We start from the raw sequence: 27,066 nt of genomic DNA, 5'->3' as shown, positions 1-27,066 counted from the left end.
AATTCATTGCATTGTCCATTCCTATGTTATGCTTGAATAACTTTTTTTTTTTCATTTCTTGTAGTTTTGTAAGCCCTTAATTTGAATAATTACAATTTTTTACACAAATGTCTATCTTTTTACTCTACTTATGATGATTAAATAAATCAACTGTACTGTACAAATTTAAATAGTTTTGTAGCTTGAAGGCAGACAGTGAAAATAATTCTGCCATAGGAAAGTGTTTCCAGCTATCAGATATTACATAACTTACCTTTTAAGTGACCGTAACGCTAAAACGTTATGTTTAGTATTGATTTAGACAATTATTTCTAAAATTTCCATTTTCTTAAAAAAAAAAAAAAAAAAAATTGCTGTGAATTTAGATCATGTGCATGATATAAAGGATATTTGGATTTATCAGCTTGTATATTCTTTTTTTTTTTTTGTCTTTTTAGTTACAGAGCAGATGGCACCAAAAAAGAGACTCTGAAAATCAGCTCAATGGTAAGTAGGTGCAGCACTTCATTGTAACCATCTTATTCCGTTTGGCCATCAGGTTAATTGCGGCTTCTTTTTGGTCATGTTTTTGCTTTTAATACTTTTTACAGCTCATACAGTATGTATGTTTGAGGCCTCGTTCACACCTATCTGTTTTGGTTAATTTACAAAGTAATGCCTGAAAAGTGCATTGAAATTAGGATGATTGGTTTCTTATTGGCTTGTACCCACCATTGCATTCTAAAATGTTGACATCATGCTTCATAGAAAGCTACACACTGTTTCCTATTCGCTAACTCAAGCTACCAGTGCAGCAGATTGTATTGGTGGGCAGGGGCAAAATGTTATGGCATTGGGCATTATTTAGTTTACAGTGTCAGATGACATAGCATCAAAGACACATAATAAGGCATTCAACAAAAGTTTGAAACTTTTATTGAATGCTTTTGCAGAAATGGGCTGATATGCCAAGCGTCATTATAATTCATTACATGTGGAACACAAAATTCACATAATGTTCAAGTAACTGCTGAAATCTGCTGCTGTTAAAATAGTCACCAGCATGTGTAATTCATATGCTCATGTGTGGATTTGTCGGTTTGCCGCAGTGCTGGGGACCAGAAGGCTACCACTTGTGGGCAATTGCTGCAGACTCCTCTGGACTTGCGACAAGTGACAAAGCTGTTCCTAAGCAATCTGGAATACTCCAATTTCAGTTCCTCAAGAGTGCTCTTACTGTGAACCCCTGCATGGTAAGTGCTTCCATCATTTCTGCGCCTCTAACATGATGCTACTGAATTTACAGCTTGCAAATCAGATTAGCCTGCGTCCTGCTGATAACATGTACTTGTGACTCTGACATGAAGTACCTTGTTTTGCATAACACTTCAGCTTTTAAGCAAATGTATTTTTTTAAAGATTTGAAATCCCTGTTTGTTTGTTTATTTCACAGCTATATATCCATTGCTTTATTTGTTTTTTTTTTTTTTTTACTTTTTGACAATTTAAATGCTTTTAACATCTGTGTTCTGACAAAAATAGTGCACAGTAGATCTCCAATACGTAGTTTTCACGTGTCCCCTACTTTGTGTATGGGATGATTACCCCACTGCATGGTGCTGCAGAGCACACTTGCGCCTTACAAATAAATGATTATAATTATAATAGATATGTCATCAGTTTCTAAATGTTAGACTATAACTACTATGGCACTGCATATTTCTCCCCATTTGATCATATCAGTTTTGCAACAACCACAATCATTTCATGTGGTTTTGTAGCTTTAAATTGCACACAAGGGCAAATTGTAGTTATCTTAAAATTACACCTTATTCTTTTGCAGAGCAACCAAGAACAAGTATTGCTTCAAGGGGAGGATCGCTTGTACTTGAACTGTGGGGATGCAACTCAGACACAACATGTTAGAAGTCCATCATTACACCCAGAGTCCTTGCGTGACCGAAGTCCATTCCCTGTAGGAAGTGTAGATTCTCAGGGCTTAAGCTCTTTACTTGGACACAGACACTGGCATATTGTGCAGGTATTTTAGTTTTTTCTTTAAACAAAATACTAAGTTAAGCTTTTAAGACGACTGGGTTTGATTTCTCAACTTCTCATTTGTGATCATATTTGCTGTGGAACAAGTGATAACTGAAAACAAAGATTACACTAAAGCTCATCGGCCTGAAAGACCAGACTTTGATTAAAGGGGTTGTTCACACTTTGTACAACACACTTTGCTGTATCCTATTCTTTTATGTCATAAAATTAGTTGTGAGCCAGCTACAATATGCTGCCCTTAACAGCCACAAATGCCCCTCTTTAAAGCTAAATTCAGGGAAGGGGGTTGTACAACTTCTGTAAGTAGTGACTTGAGAAGTTGCAAACATTTTTCCCTTTCCCCATCATCATTTGACTGGGACAGGCATCAGCAGAGCCATATGCTCAGCTGTAGTAAGAAAATATCACACAGAACTTTTTTTTTATGATTTGTTCAACAAGATAATATACTACAGTGACGTACTTATTTCAAAATAAAGTTTACAAAAGCCTCAACTGATGGTGCCAAACTGCAGATTGACATTTATAAAAACATTAGAAAGAAGGACTATAGGAAATCGGTATGTTATACTGCCGGACCTAAGCCTGGCGGATGAAATACTGACGCCGGCAGATGGAGATCCCGACAGAGTAAGTCTTAACCCTACCCTCTTCCCCCCCCCCCCCCCCCCCCCGTACCCTAACCCTCCCCCACCCTTCCCCTAGCCTAACCCTCCCGGGGGGGGGGTGCCTAAACCTATCGCAATATATGCTGGGACAAGTAATTGCTGGGTTTGTTGGTGCATGTTGCTGGGGCATATGATTGTTGAGGTGCAGTATATGTGTAAGCGCACACGATCTGTCACTAGTTATTATTTATAGGATACTTAGGGGTGTGTGTAGGGAATGAACGGGTATGGATGGTGCCCGTTAATGTTCAATGGGCCATATGAGTATGTCTAAGCAGGTGTGTGTGTGTGTGTGTGTATATGGGGTGAAAAGGACATATACCAATGTGCCATATGGATATGTCATGTGGGTAAATGGGGTGAGAGGAATATGTATATGAATATATGGAAAGTGTTTGGTGAAGAATGGTGGGGGGGACACCAAGGGGACGGTGTTATGCGTGCGGGTGAATGGAGGGATTGTGGGGGAAGAGGATATGCGTGATAGATACGGGTGGGGTGATTTGGATCAGGTCAGGTGTGCATAGGTAAGATGGGATAAGTGCTTGTAAGGAATGGGGGGAGGAAATATAGGCTTGTGGGTGTGACGAGATGGTACAGGAAAATCTGCTGAAATAGTTGTGGTATAAGTAGGATAGTGTCTTATAAGGGCTGAAGAAAGTGTATTATTTTGAGATGACGGATCTGATTTCATTATCAATGTTAAGACCATATGGCGTGAAGGTTTTCATCGTGAACATCCACTTCAATTCTTCCTTGTTCAATTTCTTGATTAGATCACCCCCTCTCCAATTTTTACTGATGGTTTTAATGCCCATACATTTAATACCTGTGGTGCTGCTGTGATGTTTGTCCAGAAAATGTAGTGGGACATCATGATTGTCTGCCTTATTGGTGATGCCCCTAAGGTGTTCTGAGATTCTAACCTTGAGAGGTCTGGTGGTTCTCCCTATGTATTGGTGGTTGCAGGGACATTGTAGTAGAGATATTACGTGGCTAGTGTTGCATGAGATGTGTTCGAGAACATTATAAGTCTCGCCTGTGTGTGTGGAAGAGAATGTGGTAGTCGGTTTGATACTCCTATAGCCTAAAATGCGGCAGTTGCTGCAAGTACCACAATGGTAGAATCCATGTTTCACAGGCTGGTTGTCCAATGTTGATTGTTTGATTATTGGTGGTGGGATGTGGTTAAGGACCAATTTTTGTCCTTTATGTTGGGCGCTTTTCTATAAATCACCTTGGGACGTGCTGGTAGTATTTCTGCTAGTATCTCATCTCTTAGGAGCCGATTGTATATGTATGTAATGTTAGGGCGTACAAAATGAAGAGAGGTCACTTCTGCTGTTCATTTAAGAGTTAACTGGCATAGCCCCTGTTGCTATTGAGCATTGCAGGGTGCTGCTGCCGGAGCGAATGAGAGAGTGACTAGGCAGGGAGGGAGTGAGAAAAAATACCTGTGTGTGTCTAGAGTTAAGTCAGCCCCCGACAGGGACGCCCTCTCATAGCTTGGAGAACTACGCTAATAACCACAAAGGATATATTGTGTTATTGGTTTATTATTATGATTGTTTGGGCTGCGCAAAGACATAATGGATACAAAATTACTAATCATTGTTTCATGCTGTCTTCCCTACACCCCCGCCGGTACCAGAACGCCGGTACCGATCCGGGGATGCTGGTGAACATCTGGGGTCACAGCTAGCGGTGACCCCAGATGTTCCGGACCATGGCCGGATTCAAGGGAGACAGCAAGGTAAGCAGCGGGGTCCCGCGGTGGGTCCCCGCTGTTACATGGTCCAGAGTCCCCAGGCAGGGGGCTCCCTGGGGACTGGCTGCAGCGTGGAGCCAGGTAAGAACCTGCGCTTCCACTACCCCCCTGGGACAGCGGACCGCAGCAGAGCGGTAGCGCTGCGGCGTCCCGGGGGTTAAATGCATGCCCGGGGAGCGTGCCTTCCCTGTCTCACAGCCAGCGCCTCCCCCGCTGCACAAAGCCCTCTCTGCACTCTGCAGAGTCTCCCCCAGCTGCTAAATCCAAGTATGCCTTTTTTAAGGATGTGAAGGGTGACGCCACAGTCTTTCCTCTTTCGGGTCAGTTAATGGACCATTTAGAGGAGGCGTGGAAACAGCCTGGCAAGCGATACCAGCCGCAGAGGCGCCTGGCAATGGCTTACCGTTCGCGGATAATTATTTTGCTAAGTGGGAGTCCCCTCCACAGGTGGATTCTCATGTGACACGTCTTGTCCGTAGTGCCACATTACCGATGCCATCAATGTCCTCCCTTAAGGATGCTACGGACCGCAAGGTGGAGATCTGCCTGAAGTCCGCTTATTCCCTTGCGGGGGGGGGCAGCGCGGCCGGCTATGGCCATTTGCTGGGTTGCCAGAGCGATGGAACGCTGAGCGGATTCATTGGAGACGTCCTTTGATTCCGACTGTCCGGCCGAACAAACGGAGTTGATTGGTAATCTCCGTGATTCGGCCACTTATATCAACGAGGCGGCCTTAGACATTAGTACACTGGTGTCTCGAATTTCTTCAGCAGCGGTGGCTGCTCGTCGCACCTTGTGGTTGCGATCCTGGAAGGCGGACGCTGACTCCAAAAAGGGTTTGGAGGCATTGCCCTTTAACGGAGAAGTTCTCTTCGGTCCAGATCTGGACAAGATTGTGGCCACGCTGGTGGCAGCCAAATCGGCATGTCTCCCGTTGGCCGCGGTTCCTTCTGGTTCAGGACCATCATCCTTTCGGTCTTATAGGGCCCAGGGCAGGCCCATACCACAGTCTTTTCCCCAACAGGCTGGTCCCAAAAAATCGTCCGAGCCCCGGAAGCAGGCATGGAGTACCAGATGTCCGGCCCCTAAGCCTGATGACAAGCCTGCGGCCTGATGGTCCGGGCCTCCCGTTGGGGGATCCCAAAGTGGGAGGCCGCCTGCTGCAGTTCGCCCGGTGTTGGTCGGACACCACGACAGACACTTGGGTTCTCGAGGTGGTCTCCCACGGGTACGCCCTCTCTTTCCGGCACAGACCCCCGGCTCGATTCTTCACCACGGGTCTACCATCATACCGGAACAAGGCCGCGGAGCTACGGAAGGTCTTGCACACTATGCTCCAGGCTGGAGTTATAGTGCCTGTTCCATTCTCCCAGAGGGGCCAGGGTTTCTATTCAAATAATTTTTTGGTGCAGAAACCCAATGGGTCGTATCGTCCGATTCTCAACCTCAAAGCTCTCAACAAGTCCTTGCGGGTGCCGAAGTTTCAAATGGAGACCCTACGGTCCATCATTCTGGCGCTGGAACCTGGGGACTACATGGTGTCATTGGACATACAGGACGCTTACCTGCATGTCCCTATTCTTTTGCGCCATCAACAGTTCCTCAGGTTTGCAATCCGCAGCGACCACTTTCAGTTTCGGGCGTTACCTTTTGGCCTGGCGACAGCACCGCGTGTGTTCACCAAGGTGATGGTGGTCATGGCGGCTTCTCTGCGGCTGCAGGGAGTCCGCATGTTGCCGTACTTAAACGACCTGTTATTAGTGGCAGGATCTCCGGAGCTCCTTCTACGCCACTTGGACCTGACCATTGTGCTGCTGCAACGGCACGGCTGGTTAATCAACTGGCAGAAGTTCACTCTAATCCCGTCTCGGCGGATTCTGCACCTCGGAGCCTTATTGGACTCGGGACAGCAAAGGATCTTTGTGACGGAGGAAAAGATCTCTGCTTTACAGTCGAGGGTGCGCAGTTGTCTGCACAGCCGCCGGGTGTCTCTACACTCAGCGATGAGGTTACTGGGCTCCATGTAGTCGGTGTTCGACATGGTGGAATATGCCCAGTTTCACTCCAGACCTCTGCAGCACCTGATCCTGTCCAAGTGGAACGGGCTGCCTCAGTCTCTAAAGTCCCAGACGATAGTGCTCACCCCGGAGGTTCGCCTGTCCCTTGCCTGGTGGTTGCAGATGACCCATCTCAGCGAGGGATGTCCGTTCTGGGTTCCAAATTGGGTCCTGTTGACAACGGACGCCAGTCTTCGGGGCTGGGGAGCAGTTTCGGGTCCACACTTGTTCCAGGGCAGGTGGACGCCGACAGAAGCGGAGCTTCCAATAAATATCTTGGAACTCCGTGCGGTCTTCAATGCTGTCCAGCAGGCACATCGGGTTCTCCAGGGTCGCCCAGTGCAGGTCCAGTCGGACAACGCTACCACCGTGGCCTACATAAACAGGCAAGGAGGAACCCGAAGTCGGGCGGCTCTCGTAGAGGTGTCTCGGATCCTGGTATGGGCGGAGCGCAATCTTCCGGCCATATCAGCAGTCTTTATCCCGGGAGTGCTAAATTGGGAGGCGGACTTTCTAAGTCGCCAGGACGTTCATCCGCGGGAATGGTCCCTGCACCCAGACGTTCAACTGCTGGTGGACAGGTGGGGTCTTCCAGAGATCGATCTCATGGCGTTCCGGCACAACAACAAGTTGCCGGTGTACGGGTCTCGCACAAGAGACGAAGAGGCGTCTCTGGTGGATGCTCTGTCCGTCCGGTGGACGTTCCGGTTCGCATACCTGTTTCCTCCGGTTTCCCTTCCACGGGTAATCCAGAAATTCAAACAGGAAGGAGGGACGCTCCTGTTGACAGCTCCCGCGTGGCCCAGACGGCACTGGTTCTCAGACCTTCAGGGTCTGTCCGTGGACAGTCCTCTGCGGTTGCCGCTACGACCGGACCTTCTGTCGCAGGGTCCTTGTCTTCACCCGGACCTGGCTCGGCTGTCTTTGACGGCGTGGCTGTTAAGACAGCCATGTTGAGGTCCATGGGGTTTTCCAGCTCTGTGGTGCGTACCATGTTGCGAGCTCGGAAACTGTCGTCCGCGAGGATATACCATCGCATGTGGCATACGTTCTTCCAATGGTGTCGACCGAGAGGTTATGCACTGCGGGAGTTTCGTCTGTCTAGGATACTTGCCTTCCTACAAGCGGGACTAGATCATGGGCTTCGCCTTGCTTCTTTGAAGGTACAGGTTTCGGCCCTGTCTGTCTGGTTTCACCGTAGGATTGCTACAATCCCGGATGTGCGCACCTTTATGCAAGGTGTTCTCCGCATTCAGCCGCCCTTTGTTCCACCTGTGGCGCCTTGGGATTTGGCTATTGTCCTGAGGGCTCTCCAGGGACCGCCGTTTGAACAACTGGGCTCAGTGGATCTTAAATGGCTAACAGCTAAGACTGTTTTCTTCGGCCAGACGTGTTTCTGATTTAGGGGCTCTCTCTTGTAGACCCCCTTTCTTGATTTTTCATGGGAACAAAGTTGTTTCCCAGTTTCATGTTAACGAGGAAATAGTTGTTCCGGCCTTTAACTCACCTGGTCTTTCAGTGGGTGAGGCCACTTTGGATGTTGTGCGGGCCTTAAGGACTTATGTTGACCGCACTTCTTCGTTTAGGAAGTCTGGACGCCTTGTTTGTCCTCTATGGCTTCCGTAAAAAGGGTTGGCCTGCTTCAAAGCAAACTTTGGTAGCTTGGATCCGTATGGCCATTTCAGAAGCTTATCTTCATGATGGCCTGCCGGTTCCATCCTCTGTGAGGGCTCATTCCAATAGGTCTGTGGGTCCTTCGTGGGCAGCTCGACGTGGTGCCTCTGCAGTCCAGATCTGCAAGGCTGCCACGTGGTCCTCGGTCCATACCTTTGTGAGGTATTACGCGTTTGCCACCTTTGCCTCTCAGGATGCTTCCTTCGGGCGGCGGATTCTCCTTTCAGCACAGGAGCGTCCCCACCCTTAAAGGATACTGCTTTGGGACATCCAAGGTATCCTGTGGATACCCTATGGACCCTGAAGTAGAAAATATGAGATATGGTAAGAACTTACCTTTGTTATCTCTATTTCTACGAAGTCCATAGGGTTCCACAGGACTCCCGCCCTGTCGCACCTGTGCTGCAGATGGGCTTTGGTCTGGTCACCGGTTTTCCCGTCTCCCTCTGGTGAGAGTGTGATTCTTGTGTGTATCCAGATCTTCTTTCTCTCTCTTCCTTCTCCTCCTCCGGCTATGGCTTGGTAACTAACTGAGGTGCCTTGGCTCGGGGGCGGGGTATAGGAGGGGGACCCTAGTGCATCCTGGGAGGCTGAAAGCTTAACTCTATGGTGCCCGATGACTGACGTCACACCTATACCCCAAGGTATCCTGTGGAACCCTATGGACTTCATAGAAATAGAGATAACAAGTTCTTACCATATCTCATTTTTTTTTTTTGAACAGGTAGTATGAATTGAATGTCTTTCAAATTTTCATACATATTGAAGAGAAATTTAATATAATTATTCATGTCATAGAGAGAACATCTATAGTATATTTATGCCTTTGTGTCAGAGGTGAAAAAAATAATTTCTATGATCAGAGAATATTGTTAACTCAAACCATTATGATACCTGCGGGTAAATTTACTAAAGTGAGAGTTTTTAGAAGTGGAAATGTTGCCCATAGCAACCAATCCGAATCTAGCTATTATCTTCTAGAAGGTGCTAGTTTAATGTTCAGTAGAATCTGCTTGGTTGCTATGGGCAACATCTAAAAACTGTCACTTTAGTAAATATACCGCTTATTGTCATTATAAAGGTCAGATGGGGATGGGACAATTATAGTCCATAATATGCATGCATATCCTTCTCCAAGCTTTGAGCTCCATCCCACTAACACTGGGATTTTTTAGTAATTGAATATCACTCATTTTACTAAGAGAACATGATCACCCAGTCAATAACTATAAATCAGGAAGGTGAAAAAAACAACCGTTTTGATCTTTTTTTTTTCCTCATATATTTCAATTATATTTATTAAAAGTTATATTTTAGAACTCCTAAGCAAATTCTTGAATAAATCTTTAAATCTGTGTCCCCATCAAGGGTTCATCCATTCCTTGTTTACAAATGTCCTATTTTGTAAGCAAAATCACTATCAGTATGCATATGTACTGTTGTTAACCCAGGAGAGCATCACCAACCTACATACATATGAACCCTTTAGTAGTTCTATTCTACACTATAGAGTTATAAGTTGGTCGTCTGATTGATGAATGTAATCAATTATTTTATCACGTAGTCCTGTGCAGGATATTCTTGTTTTTCTATGCAATCTTGGAACACTATTGGTAAATATAAGGTTATTTGTTCAGTAGAACACTGTTTAAATAAGTAAACTGAGTATTTTCAATAACTATTCCGAGTTATCTGTAACCTTGCTTGTGTGTGCGTACATTTTATTGTATGAAGTTTGGAGGAGTTTGTTAATGGTTTGTCTGTTTTTTCTGTGTTGTATTACACTTTTCCCAGCAAATGAAGTATATTGAACTCGGGTTAAATCAGATACCTAGTTAGATTGTGTATTTGTTTTATTATGCAACATATTTCTCTAGTATTAGTCTGTTTATTGTTTAACCAGCTTTTATGTATATGGTGTATTATTGTATGATTTGGCTTATAAAATGAGCTTCACAGCTTACATTGGAAGCTTAATTTTGGACTGCAAACAGCTGTCGGCTTGTGAAAGATAATTTGTACCATTGATATATCTTCAGTCCAGTTGAAGGTTCTTCTGTGAAAGGACAACCTCTTATAAAGTTTGTGCCATATGTTTTTTTTTGTTTTTTTTTAAGTTTTTACAACAGTAGCATGAACATGTGCCACAAGTGTGTGTCCTAAGCATAAGCAATTTAAGGGAATTTCTTTGGGATGTCTGGTGTTTATTTAGAAAACATTTCCAGTGCAGAAATTGAGTAAACACCTAGAATATTGGAATTGTTTAAGAAAAAAAAAAGTCTATTTTGTGTTGTGTACTGTTATACAGGCTATTCTGTAGAAATAGCTTACTTTCATCTACTTCTTACTCCCCACTAGGCACCTAACACTTGGTTGCTTAAGCTCTGCTGTTTATGTGAGTGTTATGGTCACTAATGTAGCAATGTATATTATCCATGTCCTGGTCCTGCATTTTTATTGTATTGTACTGTAAAGGCACACATCCACTAAAAGACCTCAAAACGATTCCACGATTACGACTTTGTAATCGTGCAGTCGTTTGTCAGTCTGTGATGTGCCTACACTGAACGAGCAGTCATTCAGTGTAGGCACATCAATCATCTGCAGACATGCTGAACCTAATGTTATCGTCAGGTTGTCCAGCATGTTTGCCCGATGATAGATGTCTAAACAACCAGCGGCAACGCACAGCGCTGGTCGTCTTAGACATTTTTGCAAACGATTTATTAACAATTTAACTATAACGATATCGTTCAATTAAATAGTCAGTGGATGGGCACCTTAAGTCTTTGGTCACGTAATTGTTTATATATTTTGTAAGGCGCTGCGGAACACTTGTGGCGCCATATAAATAATGATAATAGAAAGATCTCATAGTTTGGCTCATGGATACAAATATAAGTTTTTGTTCAATCAACCATCCTCATCATGCCAGCAGTTCAGAGGTGCAAGAACTTAGGAACCAGTGAGGGAACTACAATAGACAGAATATTTTATTTCCAGATAACCTTTTTGAAGTTTCAAAAATAAAAATGACAAACTAGGGATTTTAACAATACCTGTCAGAATACTAAAACCTTACTAAGAAAATAAATTGTAAATTATGTATACCTAAAAGAAAAAAATGTATATTTTGCCCTAGACTAGTTACATCTCAGGTGATATGGTTTGTGTGCCATGTTATCACTTGTCAAGATATCCTCAACAGTGTTTAGCACTATTCTGTCACTCAACAAAAACAAGTATTCCTACATAATAAAAAGTCACCGAATTGAGGCCTCAACATAGAGTATCTTTTATAGGGATCAAAGATCATCAAGTTGCCCTATTTTAGATCCTGGCTTTACTGCAATACTGCTCAATAGTAATAACCTATACCCTGCAGCAGATTCTTCTATTAGGTGACCACAATATCTCAAAAGATACCAAAATCCAGAAATAGGAACATCAACATGTGACCATATCTGTTCACCATGCTGATACTGAAAGAATTACACCAAAAGATGTAACTACTTCATTAAAGAAACATCTGGGAGAAAAACAATTTCTCTTTCATCCACTAGGGAACACTGGAGGTGGTTACGCTGGGGTATAGAGGTGTGGATAACTGGAGCTGGCACCTTAAATAATTTAGAAGTGTGAAGCTCCTCCCCCTCTATTCCCCACCAGCCCTCAGTTTAGAAAATGTGCCTACGGAGCTGGTCACAATTTGCTGTGCTCCAGCAATACTTATTTTACTTTATTTTATTATTTTAATAGCATCTTTTACACTTTATTGGTACCCTTCGCCACCACTGGAAAGGTGGGGTCCGGGTTCCTGGCGCCCTGTTATACAGGAAGGAGTGCACAGTGCTCATCAAAAAAGCAACTGACAGCTCCTTATCGCCACACAGCACTTCTACAAGCACTGACAGTGTGAGAAGCAGGAGTGCTGTTATCAGAGGAGCCATCCAAGGGACGCAGTGAGTACATCAGCTGCGCATCCCCCGGCTCCTGTCCCTGCTGCCGACGCTGGCTTCAGAGCATAGCGCTATAGTGCTGCTCCATATTACATACTCCACTATGAGTATCCTCCTCCCCTCTCCCCGCTGACACCCGCGGCTTAGCACTCCTACTCGACTTCACAGGGGGAGGTGAAAGCTCCAGCGCGACTGCCTTTTTCAGAGCCCTTACGGCATGAAGAATGGGGGCGTAGCCTAACAGCACGGTCTCTGTGTCTCCATTCAGAGCGGCAGCGGCTGTTAGAACAGCGTGGCTGCCGTTTCACATGTATATGCAGCATCTCTCCAATTTAGGAAGAGTGTAGCAGCACTACTACAGAAGGGCTGGTTCGCCTGATTACATCACTGGGAGGCTGTGAGCACAGGGGAGTGTACAGCAGGGAATCAATTCTGTGGGAAGGGAGTTGTGTGATCCCCTCCTCTGTTTCCCAAACTAGCCTTCTGTCTTCTGTATCTGTCCCTCCTTATGGGGGACTGTGGTTAAATGCCAAACTCTTTGCAAAAGATGTTTGTTCAAACTGTACAAGCACGTTATATGATGCTTGTTTAGTAATATATCCACCTAAGGCTATTACTGCCTCTCCTGCTCCTCCATGGGCCGCTGATATGGTAGGAGTGATGGCTGACTTAACGTCACAGTTGGCTGAGGCTCGCACCTCCCCAGGGTGTCAGAGTTAACCAAGTCTCTAGACACCCTGGTACAGGTTATAGGTACTGCTGTTTCTACTCCCTCCACTTCCTACCAAAAACGCCCCTTAACGACTGTTCTCCAGTCAGAGAGAGTCTGACAAGAAAATCCTCATACCAGAGGATACTAAGGAAGGTGAATGGAGAAAGTTTGTATAATGACGGTACTCCTCAAGATTTTCTCAGCCTTTTGGCTAAGATCAAGTGTAGTATCTGTTCTTATCAATTTAATATCTGATACGCCCCCTATCTGGGGGCCATATATAGAGTCTGCCTCTACTGGGGTGGAATTCTTAATTCTGGCGGTCAGGCAGGTACTTAATCTACCTGTGGATATAGGCCCTCATTCAGAGCCGTACGCTCTGAGCAGAGCGCACGCTCTGAATGAGGGCCGGTCTCCATGAAAATGGAGCGTCCTCCTGGACGCTCGTATAGCTGTGGGTCACCACCCACAGGCTATACGAGCGTGCATTTTGATGGCCGAAACTGCGAGCCGGAGCCTGCGGTTGAGGTTTTCAACCGCAAGCTCCGGAGTGATTTTGGCTCTATCACTAGTGATGTCAGTGGGCCGGCTTTTGACGGGAGGCGTTCCCGCGGGAACGCCCCCGTCAGGGAGGCACGCCCCCGGCACGCCTACCAAAGGGGGCGTGCTGTCAATCAACATTGACAGCACGCCCCCTTTGATCGGACACAACGAGCGAAGGACTTTCCTTCGCTCGTCGCGTCTGGCGCATGCGCACGACGCAGCTCCCTCCGTCGTGCGCATGCTCAGTCCATAACATCGACCCACTTGCGAGCGGACAGCCGCTCGCGAGTGGGTCTGAATCGGGCCCATAGTTCCTGCATCCCAGGAGTGTGTATTTGAGTACGTTACTCCCTATGTCAGGGTCAGAACAGCAGTAACCTGTTTCTGTATATAGAACTCAGTTAGCCTGGAACAATTACAATGTAATTGGACGCTACCTATCTTCTCGGTGACCAACAAAAAGGTTGTCTGTTTTTCCGTTTTCGCGACCCTAGGGACACCCTGAACACGCCTGATCTCGTCTGATCTCGGAGGGTCAGGCCTGGTTAATGGGAGACTGCTTGGGAATACTAGGTGCTGTAGGCTAAAATAGTCTGGAATCAACCATATAAGAGGTTCCAAATTTCTCGTCTGTTCCTGTTCAGCTACCCATTTCCGTCATCCATGATAGAAGAGCGAGAAACATCTCCCCCTGTTCACTCGTCTGCTCACTGTCCCTTTAAGAAGACTACACTCCCAGTACCGGCTGCCTCATTGTTGAGGGACCTTTCTGATTGCAAGTTGGGAGTCAACGCTGCGGTCTATTTATACTGCAGTGGGAGTTTAATTTAGACCTGCACTAGTTACCGCCTGGGTTAACAAGGCTATGGTTTCCAAGCGTGTGGTGAAGGATTTTTGGCCCTCCCTTCAACTGCTCTGGCTCCCAGAGGATCTTACATGGGACCTTCGTTTCTTTCCTTCCGTGTGTCACATTCCTTTCGTGGTAGAGCCAGAGGTGCTCCCACGCAAGCAAGAGGCGACAGAGGTAGAGGTCGTCCACATAATGTTGCAGGTCGACAGGAGTCTAAACCAGCTGAAAAACAGTTGACATGACTGTCTTTCACCCCACCTGGGATCTCCTGCAGTGGGAGCCCCTTTTGCAGAAATTTCAACAAGTTTGGAACTAGACCTTTTCAGATCAGTGGATTCACAGACTGATTTCCCTACGGTAACGAATAGACTTTGAAGTCCTCCCTCATCTCGGTACTTCCCTACACGTCTGCCAATACCTGCAGCCAGGGTTCTACGGGAGGCTATCCAGTCTCTACTCCGATCCTCGGTGCTAGTTCCGGTTCCAGAACATCAACGAGGTATGGGGTTTTTACTCAAACCTGTTTGTAGTACCAAATCCAGATGGATCGGTTTAGGACCTCTAGGTCTTAAAAACCTGTATCTTAAGATATTTTGTTTCAACATGGTGTCCCTGCAGTCCATCATTGTGTGGTTGAAACCAGGGGAGTTTCTATTATCCCTGGATATCAAGGACTATCTCCATGTTCCCTTTTGGGAACCACATTAAACCTTCCCGCGTTTTGCAGTATTGCAGGATCACTACCAGTTTCAGGCATTGCCGTTCGGGTTATCCTCGGCTCCCCCGCATTTTCACCAATCTCAGGTAAGTCATGATTGCTCGCCTTCGGTCATCGAGAGTAAACCTAATCCCCTCTTTGGATCCTCAAGGCTCCATCGGAATCCCTTCTAACAAACAATGCCTTACTGACATATCGCACTCTAATCCAACACGGTTGGATAATCAACTTCAAGAAGGGAGCAGTAGAAAGAAGGTGTCCCTAATTCTTTGTCTCTTAAGATGGTAGCTGCCTTCGAGGCACTACAGTTCACACGGATCCACTCCAGAGTGTTCCAGCTGGACCTGCTGTTACAAGGGTCAGGATCTCATCTGCTTCTACAGAGACAAATCCGGCTGAATAAGGTTACCAGAGTGGCCCTCCTATGGTGGACACAATACAACAGTCTTTTAACGGACCGAAAATTTGGTGTGGGTCTGGATCATCGTAACAACGCATGCCAGCCTTCGAGGATGGGGAGCAGTAGTCCTCGATTTTTACTTTCAGGGTCGATGGTCTCCTCTGGATCAGAAGTGGCCCATAAATGTGTTGGAACTCAGAGCGATCTACTATGCTCTGATAGAAGCAACAGAGTTGCAAAAGACTCGTCCGGTAACAGTTCAGTCTGACAATGCTACAGCCGTCGTTTACATCAACCGCCAGGGCGGGACTCGTAGTCGCATGGCCATGCGAGTAGTGTCTTAGATTCTCCGGTGGGCCGAGAAGAAGTCAGTAATCCTGTCGGTGGTATTCATCCAGGGTGTGGACCACTGGGAAGCAGATTACCTAAATCGCCAGGATATACATCCCGGGGAATGGAAGATTCATCCAAACGTGTTCAACGCGCTGATACGTTGATGGTGTTTTCAGGTTCTGCAGGTTCCACAGAGCGCTCCCGCCCGCGTGAAAAACTTTGGGATGTCCCCAGCGTAAGCAACTCCAGTGTCCCCTAGTGGATGAAAGAGAAAATGGGATTTTGGTACCTACCGGTAAATCCTATTCTCTGATTCCACAGGGGACACTGGACGCCCACCTCTGCGCTCTTAGCCTGCCTGTTCGGTTTGTTCCGTATGTTGTATGCTTTGATTATTGTGTGTTTCTTCTCTCCTTTTTTTTTTTTTTTTACTTTCGCTTGTTCTCCATCTCCTCTCGGTCTTCATTTTCTAAACTGAGGGCTGGTGGGGAATAGAGGGGTAGGAGCTTCACACTTCTAAATTATTTAAGGTGCCAGCTCCAGTTATCCACGCCTCTATACCCCAGCGTAAGCAACTCCAGTGTCCCCTGTGGAATCGGAGAAAAGGATTTACAGGTAGGTACCAAAATCCCATTTTATAGGTAAACCAGCTGTAGTAATCCACCAACTGTAGTAATCCCTACAGTGAAAGTCGGGGGAAAAAAATAATTCCTTAAACAGAAAAAGATAAACAGATTGCAAAAGCATAAGAAACCTAAAATGAGTCTCAATAGGACATGTCTTAGTTCAGATACATGTAGCAGTAGGCTACTTGTTTCAAAGGCAGATAATTAAGACAATATGATTTCTAAGTTGGGAAAGTCCTCAAGTTCTAAGGACTGTCAGTCTCCGGCAAGTAGATATTATGGTGTCAGGAAGGCATTACTGATTTATGTCTGTATTCCATGTCTATTCAGTCCTGAAAGCAAGATAGAAAAAACTAGAAGAATATTTAATCAATTTATTTTACATCTTACGAGTTCAATAGGTACGGAATGGCCTGAGGGGAGAACAGAGGGCATGATTCAGCAAGTAACGCAGTTGCTAATACGCACGCTACCGGTCGATGTTTGTGCTTTGCGCATGCAGTGCACGCAATAGCAATCGGAACTGCGATTGCAGAGGCTACGCAGGTCCATAGCAGAGTGATTTGACAGTAAGTGGCATTTGTGGGTGGTGATGGGGAGGTGGTCGGGCGAACGCAGACGTATCAGTGCGTTGCAATGCCGTTGCAGGGGCGTGCATAAATTATCCACTGCATGGCCACAAGCAGCCAAAGCACTGATAACGCACGTGAATGTTAGCAATTTCTGAGTAAGGTCAGGGCTTGTGCATATGGGTCTGATGTCACCGATTATGTTTCGCTATGTTCCCCTAGTATACGAATGTGGGTAAGGGGAAGTGGGCGTCCCTTTTTAGTGCAGGGAGAGACGGCAGTCTCAATCCTTAGTACTGGTAAAAGTGTAGCACAGTGCTCCATGCCGGTTAAAGATAGTTCAGTTGATTTCAGTCATTGTGTAGTTACGGGTAATTGGGTAATGTATCCTTGATGCGTTTCTCAAAGTATAAACACTCTCATTTCACCTGAAGGCATAATCTTGGTTAATAGACAAGATAGGGTTTATAACTTTTTATATAGCCTAATCTCATTTTTGGGTTGGTTTTAATTAGCCCTCATGTGTTTTAGCAACTCTCCTAATTAGATCTGCATTCATAGGCAGAAGATTTGCTAAAACTGCTTCTTAGGCCCGTATTCAATTTCGAAAAATTTTCGCCGATGACGTCATTTCGCCAGGCAGAAAAGTATCGCCGTATTTAATTTGAAAGCCTTTCCGCCTGGGCGGAAAGTCATTGCAATGTAATAGGCGGAAAAGTTTCGCCTATGAATAGCAGGTGGAAAAAAGTGCAGAATTGGGGTTTTGGGGTGCAACGTTGCGGGAACCCCCGTGCAGCCTTCAGACAGTCCCCCAAAGCTGAACTGCGTCAAATGTTTTTAAAAAAGTTAAAAACTAGCGAACTAGACTCCAGGGGGGTCCCCAAGTAAGCCCCATGTGTTTTTTTTTTTTTTATTGCAGGTGCTTGCGGCAGGTGGATTTTTCACAAATTTTTAAACTTTACCAACTTTTAAATATGCTGACCCCCATTTTCAAGTACCTCAAATTTGCTGGGATAAGTTATTTTCTGCAAAAAAACCTCCTAAATACTATTCTTCACCATTTATACAAAAACGGTATTTAGCAGCTATTGAGCCCGTTTAAAAACACCAAATACCTTCAGGAAGCCAAATCGGGGGTAACCATAGCTAACCCCCATGTCAGAGCATCTTTTGGGGGGTGTCAGGCTGATTTCCCCAAATCTGACATGACTTTCCGCTTGTTTAAGTTTCGCCGGGTCCTATTTTCGCGTACTTTGAAATTGAATATGGGGATATGCCGGCACTCGCGCGATACTTTTCCTCCTGCAAAACAGGCGAAAAGTCCAGGAAGCGGGAAAGTATTGCGGGTCCGCTCAAATTGAATACGGCTATTTAGATTGGTTTCAATTAGTCCTCAGCTGTTTTAGCAACTCTCCTTCGTATAAATGCAGAACTAATTAGGAGAGTTGCTAAAACACTTGAGGACTAATCGAAACCAATTAAAGAAGCAGATTCAGCTATGTAAACCCTGTCTTGTCTACTACTAACATTGTCTTCTGATGGGTTTATACCCGGAGAAACGCGTCATGTATACCGCCCTGGCACATAACCAAATCAACTGCATTGTTTTTAACCGGCACGGCAGCACTGTACTACACTATTACCATTACTGTGGATTGAGAGTACGATCTCTCCCTGCACTAAATAAATGAACCCATTATAATAATGGCTGATATTGATGAAGAAACCTTGATTATACTCAGCGATAATTGCTTTTCCATTACATACTCCACGGCAGCCCAAGTTTCACAACCCTGTTGTTCCAGAGATTTATGCATTTTAGGAAAAAAAAAATATCCTCACAAATATCACCAAAAATTTGGGAGATTACTGTGTATGTGGCCCATAAAACAGCCATATTAAAAACAGATATGTTTTAATATGACCATTAGAGGACTGTGGGCCTGATTCATCCCGGATCGCAACAGCGTACGCAGAAGGGCCAGTGGTGCGTACTGCGTATGCCTACGCAGATACAAAGCCATCGCTGATCGAGGGATGGAACGTCAGCATTTGGGGGTGGGGACGGTGGATTGGTAGGAGATATGCAGCTGTGCCTGTCCATTTGAACGCTGTTACTTGGGCGTGCATAAATTAGCCGCTGCAATGGCATACGCAGCTTGAGTACTTACTGCATGTGACGAGATTAGCAATTATTGAGTAAGGTCAGACCTGTTGTAATTGTGCGTGAGGGGCTGATGTTACTCGATGTTTCCGATGTATACGCAGGACTGCAAGGTATTGTGGATGTGAGATAGCGGTAGTGGGTGTCTATGCTGGTTGTGTGAGGGCTTTGCTATTGTATTCATTACCATATTTTTGCAGCAGACCTGCGTATGTAATCGCAATAGTGACCTGTGATGAATCGGACCCTAAGTGTGAGCAAGAGTGACCTGCATTATATATCTGATTTGGCCATTGTTGCTTTGCATTCACTTGTTCTTAACATAAGAGTGGTCACTGAGCATTTATTTAAATCCAAAATCAAAAGAAACGTTTCCCTACACAGGAAAAAAAAGACGATGGTGATCTACAATTGCAAATTTGCTACAGTTTTTTGTCATTTTTTTGTTATTTTCAACTAATTGGGTCATTTTTGTATGTGATATGATTTTGTGGGATACACACTTTTGCAATCATTCTTTCGATGCGATGTTTCGATCGACTTCACTGCTGTTCGAAAGTTCCGACCACAAAGCCAACATGCGCGTACACAGCTGTACAATCGAATGTGATCTTCGATCACCATCTGTCTAAAATATCAGATGAAAAGAGACAAAGGCAGAAGCAGCATAGGCAGAACGGTTGGACAGAATGGTCGGCAGTACATACACACTTTTGGACCAATATGGCACCATCGAAGCAGATGAATATTAAAGCTGGGTACACACATATGCAATCATCGGCCCGATCATGGTGATCGGGCTGACAATTGTAAAGGACTGTTTGCAGGAGCGAAAGCCGATAAACAGCTTAAAATGCTCCTGCAACAGTCTGGATCGGGAGATTGCATCTTATGTGCTGTTTAATATCTGTACGACCACCCGATTCCATAGAGGCTCACAGGGGGTCAAAATGAGTGCACACTGCTCGGCTGATGGGGTACATTTAACCCGGTCAGCCGACGATTGCAAAGGTGTGTACCCAGCATTAAACAACACATAAGATGCCATGCTTCTGTTTGACCAGTTTTCATCTGACAATAGATGATCGAAGGTGCATACACACTTGCGGTATCGAAAGAACGGGTGTATACCCAGTTGTAGTTTTAGATTCTGACATATATTATATGCATGTCATAACATGCTAGACATGAACAGTCAATCCTCAGAGATCCTGTGCCCCCAAACAATGCTTGACCCCAAAGTAATATACTTGAGTTGAGCTAGGTTTTCGTGAATAGCAATGTTGCTATATACAGTTGAGCAATTCAGCACAAACCCATGGTAACATATAAGCAGGTTTGTGAAATGTTATTACAGCCTATATAATGTATTTTTTTTTTCTTGATATAGCTGCATGTTGTGGTCATTTTTAGGAACAATGTCAGTGGGGCCTGCTAGAACTGGCCAGCCGGGGTATTTTACCCTGTGTGTATATATATGTATATATATATATATATATATATATATATATATATATAGGTTGTGATTTCACCCTTACTCAGTCTAATGGCATAGCCTTCACATTTAAAGACCGAAGGGCTGACACTAAGTTCGACTTAGGCAGGATGCCGACAGTCTGAATACCGGCGTCAGTATCCTGACCGCCGGCACCCCGAAGGTAAGTATCAGGGTGTTAGGGTTAGGCATTGGGGGGAGGGTTAAGGTTAGGCATCGGGGAGGGAGTGTTAGGATTAGGGTGCGGGGAGGGAGATGTTAGGTTTAGGCACTAGGGGGGAGGTTAGGTTTAGGCAACGGGGAGGGAGAGGTTAGGTTTAGGGTGCGGGAAGGGAGAGGTTAGGTTTAGACACAAGGGGAGGGGATGGGGTAAGGCACTGGGGAGGGTGGGTTAGGGTAGGGGTTATAAAAGTACTCACCGTCACTTGCTATGGGTGTTGGGATGCCGCTGTCTGTATTCTCACCAGTTGCATCTCGAAAGCCGGGATTTCATACCCAACCCGTTTCTGCACAACTCCAGAAAAGTGGCTAGGTGCTGGTTTGGATTTTTGTGTAAATGGCACAACCATGTGACTGGGGATGGTAGGTACAGCAGGGCATGTTTGCAGACAGATGAAACACACATACTGTACACCTGTATATACTGTATCAAGTGTGGGTGATTAGCACTGCTACAAATTCACACTGATGATGGTCTCCAGATTCACTTCTGACGCTGATAGTTTTAAATTTTGTAACACCTAATAGTGATGGCATATATCACAAGCAGAACAAATTATTAACATTAGTAGGTAAGCATTTCTGACATCTTGCTAATGTAAACCCAGCTCGCATGCTACCTATGCCAACTTACATATATCCTGTGACATACATGCCCCAGCATATGGGCTGTATGCTGTTTTTCTGTGCTACGTTTTTCAGCATAAATTACATCTGCTACGTACCAACTCAACATCTGGCCCAGCCCTTGCATACCCCTGTTTTCTTTAGGAGCTGTTGTTTGTAACCTCACGTACATGATGAACTGATTCATGTGAAGAAATTACTTCATTTTTAAAAAGTCAGTAGCCATAAAGCTAAATTTTGATAGTCGAGCATTATAGTGCATGTGACATACACTCGAATGTGTAAGTTACATGATGCCTTTCCTTTTGCTTCAAATGTAATGCATTTACTGTACAGGCAACGTGTTAATACTTGTAATGTGGAGCTTCACTCTAAAGCAATCAGTTTGATTGCTTTTGGCTCGCAAATTATAAATACAGTTCCTGGATAGTGGTAGTGAGAATCCACAGGTCACCTTCACAGTTCTCATATGACTGCAGTATGGTATAAATTATGTATCAGTGTGGAGGGAAATCATTCCACTATGAATAAGTAAACAGGGTTGACTCTCAAAGCCTCTTCGGGCTTTAATTTTATATACTAGGGAACTATTTCTTTACTGTGCATGAAGTTATAGGAATTGTACCAAACAATACGGTAATATTAGTTAAATACTTAGTTATCAGCATTATGGAAGAGTCTGAATAAGCCTACTTGCTAAAAGTGTTATAACTATCTTCAGTCTACTTGCCCTGCCCCTACATTTCCTAACTCTTACTGCATTGTGGGGTCCTTATACATCTTTTATTTCAACTAACACTGATAAAAATGTGTTCTCTTTAGTTGTGATAACAGTATGCTTTATCCTTCACTGCAGTGTAACCATATTTCGCTTATTCTGTTTTACTTCTCCTTAGGTACATAGCACCTACCTTGAGAGCAATTGGCCAATCCGGGTGAGTAGTTAAGTTTCTAAATTCTAAGAAGCGCGGTTTTCATTGGGGCACCTCAGTGGTGGTCCCTCACATAGATCAGCCATACACTTAAAACCACTGACAGATGAAGTGAATAATATTAACTATCTCGTTACAATGGCATCTGTCAAGGGGTGGGATATATTAGGCACCATGTGGATAGTCAGTTCTTGAAGTTGATGTGTTGGAAGCCAGAAAAATGTGCAAGCCTAAGGATCTAAGCAACTTTGATAAGGGCCAAATTGTGATGGCTAAACAACTGGGTCAGAGCTTCTCCAAAATGGCAAGTCTTGTGGAGTGTTCTCAGTATGCAGTGGTCTGTACCAACCAAAAGTGGTCAAAGGAAGGACAACCGGTGAACCGGCGACAGGGTCATGGACACACAAAGCTCATTGATGCACGTAGGGAGTGAAGGCTACCTTGTTCAGTCCTATACGACAGAAGAGCTACTGTAGCACATATGAACACACACGTATCCGCAGGCCGGTCAAAGTGCCTATGCTGAGCCCTGTCCACTGCCTAAAATGGGAACTTCAGCATCTAAACTGGACCATGGACCAATGGAAGAAGGTGGCCTTGTCTGATGAATCACGTTTTCTCTTACATCATGTGGACAGCTAGGTGCGTGTGTGTCGTTTACCTGGAGAAGATATTGCATCAGGATATACTATGGGAAGAAGGCAAGCCAGCGGGGGAAGTGTAATGCTCTGGGCAATGTTATCCTGGGATTCCTTGGGTCCTGACATTCATGTGGATGTTACTTTGACACGTACCACCTACTTAAACATTGTTGCAGATCAAGTATACCGCTTCATGACAACAGTATTCCCTGATGACAGTGGCCCCTTTCAGCAGCGTACTGTGCCCTGTCACACTACAAAAATTGTTTAAGAATGGTTTGAGGAACATGATGAGTTCAAGGTGTTGACTTGGCCTTCAAATTCCCCAGATCTCAGTCCGATCGAGCATCTGTGGATGTGCTGGAGAAACAAGTCTGATCCATGGAAGCCCCACCTCGTATCTTACTGGACTTAAAGGACCTGTTGCTAACGTCATGGTGCCAGATACCACAGGAAACCTTCAGAGGTGTTGGGACCTACACAATATTAGGCATATGGTTTTTAATGTTATGGCTGATCGGTATATATTTCCAAAAAAAATCAGAAGTATAAACTTATTTGTTTGTGGTTGTATGTGGATGGTGCCACATACAACCGCATGATCCTACTACTGCGACCTGAAGCGATTTAGTGTTACTTAGAGGAATGTTTTCCCCTTCATGTCTATAGAGCAGTTCAGCTCCTTTCAACACTGTTTGTAGCAGGAAATATGTTACTATTACATGTCAACAATTTACATCATCCAATCTGACCTTGCTTATTGTGAATTCTAAGGCTTGTACAAAATATTTTCAATAATATTTGTAAACTTAATATTGTGAGCTCTGAAATATTCTTAATAAGGTGAAACTTTAGGATATTATTTTGTAGGCGTAATGTTGTGATTTATTTTATTGTCTTTTTTTTTTTTCTATTTGTATGATGTACAATTAATTAAAATGTTTTTTTTGTTGTGATTGATACGAAGTCATGTACTTCCTCTCTTTGCAGTATTCTGCCATAGACAAGACCGGGCAAAATGTCGCTGTTGTTGGAAAATTTGGATTTGCACATTACTCATTGCTCACAAAGAAATGGAAGCTTTTTGGGAATATTACTCAAGTAAGTTATCTGTAGGCATTAGTCATGTATAAGTATTTTTAGATGTTGGTACAGTAGGTACACATAAATATATAATATAACTAAGCCTGGTTATCCTCCTAGACATAGACCATAGTGCAGGGTATGAGCTGAGACTGATTTGCATCCCGCCAACCACATCTCTAAGCCATAATGGCACCTGCAACTAATGCTGGATTCGCACCTGACATATATGCAGCTATATCTGCAGGCGATGGTTAGAATCATCACCTAAAAATAGACAGGGTATGCAATATCCTATAAAGTATTATTTGCATTTGGTTCTAAACTCAAAAATATTTATTTATTACCGGTTATTTATATAGCGCACACATATTCCGCAGCGCTTTACAGAGAATATTTGGCCACTCACATCAGTACCTGCCCCAGTGGAGCTTACAGTCTATATTCCCTACCACATGCTCACACACATACACACTAGGGTTAATTTGTGTTGGGAGCCAATTAGCCTACCAATATATTTTTGGAGTGTGGGAGGAAACCGGAGTACCCGGAGGAAACCCATGCAAGCACAGGGAGAATATATAAACTCCACACAGTTAGGCTGTGGTGGGGATCGAACCCATGACTTCAGTGCTGTGAGGCAATAATGCTAACCATTACACTGTCTGGCTGCCCCAAGTAAGAACGTGACACGCCTGTAGGTTTTACATAAAAAGTGATAGGTTCTCAGAATGGTCCGCCAGCAGCTGTGGAGACGTGTACAGTAAAATAATTAGAGAACACGTGACAAAAATATGGTTATTGTTAAGACTTACATACTGTATATAATAAAAAAAACTATGAACAATGAATTTAAAAAGAACCACACAAAAAGCAAACTAGTTGCATCTCAGTGTTTCGCTACCATCAAATTCTGTTTCTATGTTAAAGCTGAAGGTTTGGTTCTTCCATGCAGTTTGCGATTGGTCATATATTGTAACCATTCATCCTACAGATCTGTATTTTTTTTTTTTTTTAAATCTATATAATATTAATTGAAAACTTATTTCAAAAGACACCTGTCTGCTGCCTTCTTTCTTCAAGGATTTAAAAATGTTCAGTAAACTAAGTAAAATTTATGTCAAGGAGTGCAGTATTTAGTGCCCAAAAATACCCATATATTGAATCTGGAACAATGTGGTCATTGATCTGTGTCAATTTATTTTCAGGAGCAGAACATGACTGTGACTGGAGGTCTGGCTTGGTGGAATGAGTTCATTGTTCTGGCATGTTATAATTTAAATGATCACCAGGAAGAGGTGAGAGAAAATGCCACACGATCAAAACTGCACAGGTCCATCTTGCGAATAGAGTATATAAGAAGTTGATTTCACTATGAAAAAGAAAAAAAAATATATATATATATAATTATTTTTTTTTATTATTTTATTTTACTATTTGTATCTTGTGCAGTCATTTTATTTTCCCCCAGTTAAAAATGTACCCTGATTCTATTTTGGCACTTTGCTATTGTGTTTTCTTCAGCTACGGGTTTACCAACGTACGTCCAATTTGGACAATGCCTTTGCACATGTGACTAAAGTGCAGCTAGATACACTGCTTCTAAGTGTGTTCAGAGATATGGTGATTCTGTTCCGAGCAGACTGCTCCATCTGCCTTTATAGTATTGAAAGAAGATCTGAAGGGTGAGTTGTCATTGCCATCAGAGGTTCTGTTAGACCTGGTTATGAGGATATATTCATCACAATACACATGTGAAACTTTATTTCTTTTATGTAAGGGGTCTTCAACCTTGGCCCTCCAGCTGCTGTGGAACTACACATCCCAGCATGTACTGCCACCTTTTTGATATAACAGCATGCTAAAACTATGGCTACAGCATGCTAAAACTACAGCAGTGCATGCTGGGTTGTGTAGTTCCACAGCAGCTGGAGGGCCATGGTTGAAGACCCCTGTTTTATGTTATATACTTTATATATTTGTCTTTAACAGTTGTTTGTATATAATACTTTGATTTTTAACTTCCTCTCACAAAATCTCACCACACCCTAGCTATTATTTTTTCTGATATTCTTCAACCATCTGACTATTTTCTGTTCATTGTAGTACAGGTTGAGTCTCCCATATCCAAAATGCTTGGGACCAGGGGTATTTTGGATAACGGAATATTCCGTAGTTTGGAATAATTGCATACCATAATGATGTATCTTGGGAAAGGGACCCAAATTATACACACAGAATGCATTTATGTGTTATGTACACCTTATACACACAGCCAGAAGATAATTTTATACAATATATTCAATAATTTTGTGGCTCAAGCAAAGTTTGTGTACATAAATCACATTCATTTATGTTTCATATACACCTTATACACACAGCTGATGGGGTAATTTTATGCAATATTTTTAATAATTTGTGCCTTAGACAAAGTTTGTGTACATTGAACCATCAAAAATCAAAGATTTCATTATATCAGTCATGCCAAAAAAAAAATCAGTATTTCGGAATATTTGGATATGGGAGACTCAACCTGTACATACTGTAAATGTATGTGTATGTTTTAGCTATGATTCGTGTTCTTTAATATTTAGTCTAAAAGCTTCCCACATATGGCAATATTCACTTGCATACATAACTGTACAATTAAATCCTTGTAGAAAAAGAATAAAATTATAATTTTTAACACTGTAACACTGGGCTCATTTACTGAATTGTTGCAAATATGCAGTAATCTAAATCAACCTACACTAACTAAATTCACATGTGGGACTACCACAATCTTATTTATTGAACCTATGATTTCATTATGGCTATATCTTCCCTTGGAAGACTAATAAATGTACATTTTATTAGACTATTTTAGATTTCATATTTATTAGAGCTGAAGCTTCTCAGACACACTGGATTATAGCAGCACTTGTTGCTGTTAAACAACTGACAGGACATAATTTTCCTGCCAATGTTGGTATGTCAAAGTTCTGTGGG

General features: G+C 43.7%; 1 protein-coding gene and 1 pseudogene across 3 annotated transcripts in view; both read left to right on the top strand.

Moving 5' to 3' along the window:
- Positions 1–27,066, top strand: part of RIC1 (RIC1 partner of RAB6A GEF complex) — a 107,074-nt gene that overhangs the window by 58,224 nt on the left and 21,784 nt on the right. For all 3 annotated transcript variants that reach the window (XM_088476582.1, XM_088476583.1, XM_088476581.1), the window contains exons 10-16: positions 438–486; positions 1,089–1,232; positions 1,823–2,020; positions 22,319–22,357; positions 23,986–24,096; positions 25,287–25,376; positions 25,603–25,763. In XM_088476582.1, coding sequence (XP_088332708.1) covers positions 438–486; positions 1,089–1,232; positions 1,823–2,020; positions 22,319–22,357; positions 23,986–24,096; positions 25,287–25,376; positions 25,603–25,763 — 792 coding nt within the window. The remainder of the gene's footprint in view (positions 1–437; positions 487–1,088; positions 1,233–1,822; positions 2,021–22,318; positions 22,358–23,985; positions 24,097–25,286; positions 25,377–25,602; positions 25,764–27,066) is intronic.
- On the top strand, positions 13,070–13,277 carry LOC148519338 (U2 spliceosomal RNA; annotated as a pseudogene).

This window comes from Taudactylus pleione, unplaced genomic scaffold, assembly GCF_031769625.1.
Source record: "Taudactylus pleione unplaced genomic scaffold, aTauple2 ptg000190l, whole genome shotgun sequence".
NCBI lineage: Eukaryota > Metazoa > Chordata > Amphibia > Anura > Myobatrachidae > Taudactylus > Taudactylus pleione.
The sequence above is the reverse complement of the archived record's forward strand: the minus strand, read 5'-3'. Positions and strand labels throughout refer to the sequence as shown.